General features: G+C 57.4%; 1 protein-coding gene across 1 annotated transcript; it reads left to right on the top strand.

The window, feature by feature from the left end:
* Positions 1–7,020: 7,020 nt before the first annotated feature.
* Positions 7,021–8,131, top strand: LOC127391620 (GTP-binding protein Rhes-like). The gene has a single exon (XM_051634563.1). The coding sequence runs from the start codon at positions 7,294–7,296 to the stop codon at positions 7,918–7,920; it is 627 nt and encodes a 208-aa protein (XP_051490523.1). The 5' UTR covers positions 7,021–7,293; the 3' UTR covers positions 7,921–8,131.
* The last annotated feature ends 521 nt before the right edge of the window (positions 8,132–8,652 follow it).

The raw sequence follows: 8,652 nt of genomic DNA, 5'->3' as shown, positions 1-8,652 counted from the left end.
TTGGCACATTCAGGCTTCTTTGTAAAATGAATGAAAATGTTTTGTTTTGTTTGCTTGAATTTATTTTTTTTTTAACCTTGCTTTCCAACAGATCCATCCTTTGCACATGCCCTGGGTAGGAAGGAGCAGCTTCACCACAAACGTGGCCATGGCAAAAATCATCTCAAGCTCTGGGCCAGCACCAAGGTAAGTTCCCCCTCTCCCCCCACCCCATGATGTAAAGATTAATTTTGTTAATAAAGGACAAGAGGTCACTGAGGAATAGATGGAGGGTGGTGGCATGAAAGCCTGAGGAAGCAGCAGGGAAGGAGCCCTCACGTCAGTGCCAGGCAGGTCCCGCGGGCAGCACTGCTGGGCAGTGTTTACAGCTTGACATTTTCATGCACTCTGAAAGAAAAGGAAAAAAAAAAAAAAAAGTGTTTGGTTTTCAGGGCGAGGGCGTCACGTCTGCCTGCCTCTGTGCCCTGGGGCATGGTGCCAGCACTGCCCTGAGCCGGGGACAGCCTGGGCCCTGCAGGAGCAGCTGGGGGTGAAGACAGGCAGGGGCTGGACCAGCTCCGTGGTAGGGTGCCCATGAAACCCTGTGCTCCCATCACCCAAGTCTGCTGACCTTGTGCTCATGCTGTGGATCTGCTGCAGCTCCCATCTCCCTTCCGACGCTGCCACAAGGAGCCCTGTGTCCACTCCTGGCTCCCCAAAGCCCTCCTCACCCCTCGGAGGTGCCAGCCTTGTTCTGAGCCTGTGTAGCTCTTCTCTTCACTGCAGTTAAGTCTCTTGAACAATGGCAGGTCCCTCCACTGTGTTTTAGGGGTGTTCTTACCCAATTCTGCCATTTTTTTTCTGGAAACACCTTACCTGTGCACGCCAGGACACAGGTGTGTCCCTGCATGTCCTGTCCTGTTGAATGCTCCTCTCTTGTACCACTTCTGTCCATCCCTCTTTCAGCTCCACTGTTCTCTCAGCTCTCCTGGCCCCTCTCCCTGCCCTTTCCCACCTCTACCCTACACCAGCACAGCAAGACCAGGCTTGGTTTGGGGCTTTCATGCCTACAGTACTATCAGCCATACAGCCAAGAGACCCCCACCCCTGCCCAGCCTGATTTATTTGCAAGTGACCAAGGGTGAACAAAGGGGCTACATGTGGGGATGGTCACAGCGCCTCCCCCCACACCTGCCCATCACCTCTGCAGCTGCAGCCCCATGAGGAGGAGGCTCAAGCCCACGTGGAGAAGGTTCAAGGCTCCTGGAGGAGGTTCAACCCCATACAGAGGAGGTCTGAGGTTCAACCCCATGTGGAGGAGGTTCAAGGCTCAATCCCATCCGGAGAAGGCTCAGCCCTGCTAGGAGCTGCTCAGTTACCTTGTACCCCCCCATCAGTTGACCAGCTGCTGGTTTTACTGGCCCTCAAAGTGGCTCAGCACCAATACAAAGCTGTGATCAGTACAATTTTGAAGCCATGTGCTCCCAGAGAGGGTAAGGCACGTGCTGGGGCTGGGCTGGGCTTCCCTCCTCGATGCCACCCTAGTGGGACCCCCAGGACCACTGCAGCCCACTGAGGGAGGGGTGGGTTGGAGCTGTGCTCCCACTGGCACCTTGGGGCTGCAGGGACACACAGCTGAGACCCCGGCACCACACATTTCATCTACTGATGACCTGAGAGCACTGCCACAGAGCGTGTCACCCCGTGTCACCCGAGGAAAAGCCGTGTCGGTGGCCCAGAGAGAGGCAAGCTTTTTGCTCCAGCTAATAATCCCAGCCAGGAAAAGATAAGAGATGCTACAGAGCTCCTCCAAGCCCCAGAACAGCTGTGCTAAATCCCTTTAGTCCTCAGCAAGACATTTGTTTACAGGGAGACTAGATTTTATTACCCAGGGTTGTCTAGTACAGGGTGTTCATGGGCTCCCTGACCCCCCAGCAGTGCTGGTGCTGGCACAGAGTATGGGGGCTGTGGCAGGGTTTGGGTCAAGGTGGGTTTTCAAACCTGAGATGACCTCTTTTGGAAGAGAGCAGTCAGCTGGGAGAGGGATGAGCCAGGTAGCACCCGTGCCAGGGTCAGCTTCCCTTTGTGCCTGAGACCAGCAAGGGACAAGTGACACTTGCCACGAGCCCAGCTGCAGGTCAGACCAGCCCCATCCTGGGAAGGGTCCTGTCCCCTTGGGCAGGACATGCCACAAGTATGACTTTAGTCCCCCTGAAGCACTTGCTGATGCCAGCAGGGATCTCCTCCCCACTCCACCAGCACCAGAGGACCCCAGATCAGCCCAGCTTCCCTCCCTCTCCCCACCCATGCCCAGCAAACCTCAGCTCCCACCTGCAACCAATTCCTGCCTCTCCCAGCCTGGCAATTAGAGCCTTTAATTAAACCATTAACCCACCTGGCACTGGGGGTTACCAGGCAGCAGTGAGGCAGTGAAGCAGGGAGCCAGGGTTGGTGGGACCCTCTCTGGGACTGGTCACCCCCATGTGCCCCTCCAAACGGGGCTGAGCCACAGCCTTTCCACACTGGGGGTGGTTTGTACCCTTCAGTGGCCCCACCAGCACCGGGAACAGGATCCTCCCGGTGACACGTTGTTCCAGACAGGCAGCAGAGACAGACATCCACGTATGGCTGATCCATCTATGCATCAGGGAGGGCTGTGGCTCCCCCTCAAAAGTGGGGGCGGTTCAGATTTCTCCTCTCACCTGTCACTAAATCAAAGGCCATTTGGATTTAATCCGCGGGAGAGGCAGGTTTAACCCTCTCCTGTGCTGGGTGTCCCCATGCTGGGGTGAGGACCTGCCTCACCCACCTCTGGTGCAGGGAGGGGGGGCAGACAGGCTGCCAGCCTGCTCCTCCCTCCCCCGTTTCCTCCTGGTCTCCCATCCAGGGCTCATTCCAGGTGGGAGAAGAAATGCTTCACCCCACGAGGCTGCTGCCCAGCGCCTGCCTGCGCTGATGGGGACATGCTGGGCAGGGAGGGTCTCACTGGGGTTTCTCATTACAGCTTCCTTCTCACCTTCCCAGCTGACCTGCCAGGCAGCCCAGCTGAACACACAGCTGCTCTCACGTACACCATGAATTTATCCAGGGGCAGAACAGGGGCACAAGTGGGTGACGTGGGGTGGACGCATCCTGCAGGCACTTGTTGCCTTTGCTGCCTCTCTGTCCCGTTCTGGGGTACAGAGGCACCCCATGGCAGGAGTCAGGGATGTATCAGCTCCACCAGCTTCCAGAAGCTGGCCCAGACTCATGGAAAAGTGTCTCAGTGCTGCAAAGCATTTGCCACTTTTATAACGATGCTTAGAGCTTAGGAGCAGCGGGCCAGGCACATCTCTCCAGCAGCTGGGGAAGCCCCTCAGCCCAAGCACTGAGCTCCTCACCCCACAGAGCAGGTTCTTGGGCACCATGTCCAGGACTGGAGCATCCCAGCACCACCTCCTCCAGCACCGTGCCAGAGAACATTGTTCTCAGCTCCCTCGCTGTCCACTGTCCCCTCTGAACCATGACAGCTGAACACTGAGATGTGAGCTCCCTGAAAGCACAGAGACAGCACGGGCTGTTCCTAAGGTCTGGGAACTGTCTTGCTGGAGCTCATCCCAGCACTGCAGCAGAGCCATGTCTGGAATTGGGGGCACTCGGTGCTGGGAAAGGTTCCTGTGGTCTTTTGGATTCCCCCTCATACCATTGCTTTAAGGCAGCAGCCAAAAGGCTTGCTAGTGAAACAGAGCAGTAGTTGTAAAAGATGCTTCAGAACTTGGCAGAATATTAGGACCTTTACCTGGGAGAGTTCAGCTCACACCCTCCAGTCAAGGAGCTCCCTCCCTCCTGGGCCCCTGTGAGGGTTGGTTCAAGGACAGAAGAGGCACCACAGTGTCCCAAGTCCCAGCCTGCAACCAGCAATGGCAGGGGCTGTGCTCAGGCAGAGCTGGTGTTTCAAGCTTGGTTCACTGCTCTGCCTGAGCCCCAGCACCAGCTTGGGACCTTGGGAACTGTCCCTCATCTCCACCCAGGTTACCCACCATTCCATGGCTGTTGGCCCTACAGAGGCTGGATCTGGGGTAAGGATGACCAGGAACACTCTTGTTTCAAGTCTCCAAATGCCCCTTGTTCCAACCTGCCTGCGAATGCTGGGCCTGGGGCTCTACCTGCCCCAAACCCACCCAGCTCATTCACACCCTGTCCCAGCTCCTGCTGATCAGGGCTGTTGCTCCTCATCCTTCCTCCTGCTGCTTGCACTGCTCCCCGCCAGCAGCTCGGGGCTGTTTCTCCTCCCAGCTCCCTTGCAGGCAGCTCACTGCCTCCCTCCCTCCCTCCCAGGGCGTCCTGGTCCCCTGTCCCATCCCCAGGGCACGCTCCAGCTCAGTGCTGGCACAGGCTTTGCCCCTTCCAAGCTCCAGTGCCCATGGGTGCTGAATCCAGCACTCCACCCGAGTTACCAAATCCACAGGGGCCAGATCCCAGCCACTCCCACAGCCCTGCTGAAGCCAAGACCCATCCCAGCTCCCCTCACCCTCCCAGTGAGTCCCCACGGATGGATTGCACAGCTTTTCTGCAGGACACATCCATAAAACTCCCCAAGTGCTCATAAAGGTCCCATGAGTCTTTCCCCGGGGGGGAAACCCAGGCTTTAATTACCATTTTTTTAATGATACCTGCCCCAAGCTGGCTGGCCAAGCCCTCCTTGGAAAACACAGCATGTAAGCACCTCATTCTGGACACAAAAGGCTGCAATGGAAAACAAGGCTGTGTGTTCATCCCTCTCTGGTTCCTTCCCCCCACACTTCACTCTCCCTGCTGTCAGTGGACATGAGCTGATACGGAACGAGACACTCATGCAAAAGGCCTTTGGAAATATTCATTGCTCATCTCTTAACAAGATTACCCCTGAAACCCTCTGTTGCTCTGAGGGAGAGTTAAAGCCTTCCTGGCTCTCGGTAACCATAGCAGCACAGATGTGAAAACTGAGGGGAGGCAACTGATGTGAAAAACCATCGGGGCACCGAGGCAGGAGCTGCTGCTCCAGCACACGGGGGCTTTGTCTCACCCAGACCATGAGGGATGGATCCACTTCCTGCAGAAGTGGCTCAAGGTGTAGGGACAGGACCTGGTGGTGGCTCCCGTGGCATCAGGGTCACCTTCCACGATCTGGGAAACCCTCCATGGCTGGCCATTGCTGCTTGGTGTTTCCCAGCGTGTCCAGCAGCTCGTGAAGGAATGGTTTAGAGCCAGGATGGGGGTTTGGAGCCTGGGGTCCCCATTCCCTCCTGGCATGGGTTTCTCCTTCACCGAGGGTACCTCTTCTGCAATCTGTAAGAGACACTGGGTGTTGTGAGGTTGAACAGATCCATGTTTTGTGGCCCTGTGGAATGAAACACTGGGAAAAGAAGCAGTGATGAAGGCATGGAACAGCCCCCAGCACCTCCTGAGAGCTGGAGAGCCCCCCTGCAGAGCTTCCCCAAAGCCAAGGGGAGCAGCTCTGGGACAGGCTCTCACCTCCTCTCCTGAAGAACCCTGTCATTACAGCTATCTAAGCAAAAAGAGGCATTAACCAATTTCTTGTCCAATTTAAAAAAAAAAACAAGGGTTGTTGGGGTTTTTTTTGCTTTCAACAGCTTCCAAAGCTGGGGTCAGATACCTCGGCACACTCTGCTTCCTCAACAGCTTTCATTCTTCATGTCCACCAATGTCAGTGGCACGTCAGGCACCAACCCATGATCACTGCTTCACGGTCATGCCCAAACCCAGCCCTCTTCACTCATCCACCCCTTCTCCTGGTCCTATGGCTGTGCCATCACCCCTCCTTCATCCTCAGCCTAGGGCATGGCCTCTGGGCTCTCCTCACAGCAGAGTAAGTCTCTCCAGAGAGAGCTTCAAGTGTGCAAGAGAAGATACATCACTGGATGCTGCAAAACCCCATCGGTGCTGTCGTGTACTGGGGGTATCTGGACACCAGCCCCACGGCCCGGCCTGTGAGAGACCCAACCCTCCTTCTCCCAAGGCAGACTGAGCCAAGGAGGGGACCCTGCTCACCCTGACAAAGTCTCTTGGCTTTCCTCACAGCAGGATCAGACAAGGAAAACTCCTGGCAGAGCTAAAACTTCAGTGTTAAGGGTAATTCTTACGTAAAGGGCTTCTGGAATCAACAGAATCAGTTCAGCCAGAACCAAGCACTGGATCTGGTACTTGGTGCTGGGAAGCAGCCCCTCCTTTTGAGCAAGTTCTCTCTGCATTTGCACTTTGCATAAATCAGCTCCCAAAACAAGTCCAGGGTGGAAGAGGGAAGGTGACTGCTGTGGAAACACCCCCAGACCGGGCAGCCCCACTCCCCTCTCAGCAAACCCGTGTCCGGGGGCAATGCCCGGCCCTGCCGAGGGGACACAGATCCCACCTCTCACCACGGATCAGCCAACCCTCCTGGGTCACTGTCGTGCTGAAGGAGGTCACGGCTTCACCCACCCACCCACGGCTGCTGGGCAGCTGCTCATGGAGCTGGCCATGCATCCTTCTCAGGCACAGCTGGTTTTTTTTTTCTTCTTATTTTCCCCTCAGGTTAAACATTTCCTAGAGTCACCGCCTGAGTGACAGCCAGACGTGGTGGTTTTGATCCAAGGGTTTTGGGGAGAGATTCTTCTGCCCCCTGAGGGAAGTATTTCATCAGCTCCCAGAAGAGCTGGGCACGCTTGCAGCAACCCCACCTGCAAAACGAGGTCCCCAGCCCCAGAGAAGAGCAAGAACTGTCGCGGGTCACCGAAGCAGCCCCTGCTATGGCTGGCCATGAGCCACCCAACGGGTGGGGGACCCCTGCTGAGCTCCCCTGCTGCCAGCAAACCCACGCCAAGACACGAGATGTTAATCTCCAGGGAGGAGGGAAGGGCAGCAGGGCTGGCGCGGCGCAAGGGCTGCGATGCTGCCGGCTCCCCGGCTGCGGCGGGCGATGCAAGCGCAATTTGCAAGGCAGCGCTGCCTTCCAGGGCTGGAGGGGCTTTCCAGGACTGAGCTCTGCGGATTGGCCCGGAGCACCCCGCTCTCTCTCCTCCCTCCCTGCCCTCCCTCCCTCAGCACCCTCAACCCACGGAGATTGGACAGTCTGGTGCCACATGGCAAAGAGGAACCAGGATAAAAGACGAGCTGGACTTGGAAGCTGTAGCGTTTGTGGCAGATCGGCTGGGAGAAGTTTGCCAGGGAAGTGGCACCAAAGTTCCCTGACTGCACGGAGCTGGTGCAGGGGAGGACAGACAGCCAAGCAGCCAACCAGGGACACCGCTGGGGTGAGCAACAAGCTGTGGAGCATCCTGTTCCCCTCTGCGCCCAGCCATGTCCCCGGTGGTGAAGGAGAAGAACCACGTGCGGTTGGTCTTCTTGGGAGCTGCCGGCGTGGGCAAGACAGCCCTGATCCGCCGCTTCCTGATGGACACCTTCGAGCCCAAGCACCGGCGCACGGTGGAGGAGCTGCACAGCAAGGAGTACGAGGTGAGCGGGGCCACGCTCAAGGTGGAAATCCTGGACACCAGCGGCAGCTACTCCTTCCCCGCCATGAGGAAGCTCTCGATCCAGAACAGCGACGCTTTCGCCCTGGTCTACGCTGTCGATGATGCCGAATCCTTCGAGAGCGTCAAGAGCCTGCGGGAGGAGATCCTGGAGGTGAAGGAGGACAAGTCCCCTCCCATCGTGGTGGTGGGCAACAAGGCGGAGAGCGGCAGCGAGCGGCAGGTGCCGGCAGAGGACGCCCTGTCGCTGGTGGAGCTGGACTGGAACAGCCGCTTCATGGAAACATCGGCCAAGGACAACGAGAACGTCCTGGAGGTCTTCAAGGAGCTGCTGCAACAAGCCAACCTGCCCAGCCGGCTCAGCCCGGCGCTCTGCAAGAGGAGGGAGACGCTGCCCAAGGAGCAGGTGCTGAGGCCTCCCATGAACAAGACCAACAGCTGCTCCGTGTGCTGAGCCGCCCGCCCGGGCCGGGGGAAGGCAGCGGCTGGAAACTCAGGTGGGCTGAGTGGGGAGAAGCCAAAACCAACCTTGCTGCCTCCCACACCTTCCCTTCTCTTCCCCACCCAGCCTGCTGGGACTGGTGAGAGTTGGAGATGATGAGGTGGAGGGACCTGGGGTGGGGGGGATGTGGGTGCTGGAGGGGAGAGTTCCCGGAAAGCAGGAGGTTTACCTGGGACACGGCCATGGGGCAGGCAGCAGGTGGCATCACCACCCTGGTGAGCTTGCAGGCGAGCAGGCAGGCAGCTTCTGGGGTGCTAGGAAGTGGGACAAACAAGAGGTTTGGGCTGCATGCATCAGAAGGCAGGTGTGGACCCCCAGGCAGCCCCACCGCGTCCCCGGTGCCGCTCTCTGGGGTCTCCCGTGGGTCCCACCAGCGCTCGCACCAACAACCTCCTGGCTCCACCAACAGATCCAGTGTCCAAAGTAGTTCTGGTTTGGTACCTCACACCCAGCATGTGACCGGGCAGTCTGTGCCTCTCTCTGGTTTTCTCTTATTTTGGTTTTTCTTTTTGTTTTGTTTGTTTTTAAGCACCCCCAATAAACACCTGGTTGCAAAGTGGAGCTGGGACAGGTCTGCCTTTCTTTCTCCTCTGCTTCAAATGCTGCAGTGCCTGATATCAGTGCCCATACCCCTTATCACTGTGTTTGCTTTCCCTCTTCCATGCTCCATCACTATCTGAAGCC

The sequence above is a fragment of the Apus apus genome, chromosome 17 (genome assembly GCF_020740795.1).
Source record: "Apus apus isolate bApuApu2 chromosome 17, bApuApu2.pri.cur, whole genome shotgun sequence".
NCBI classification, from domain to species: Eukaryota; Metazoa; Chordata; class Aves; order Apodiformes; family Apodidae; genus Apus; species Apus apus.
This window is presented reverse-complemented; position numbering and strand designations above follow the sequence as displayed.

Bases quoted from the DNA above. Each gene is read 5' to 3' on its own strand.
- LOC127391620 (XM_051634563.1), top strand. From the start codon at position 7,294: ATGTCCCCGGTGGTGAAGGAGAAGAACCACGTGCGGTTGGTCTTCTTG.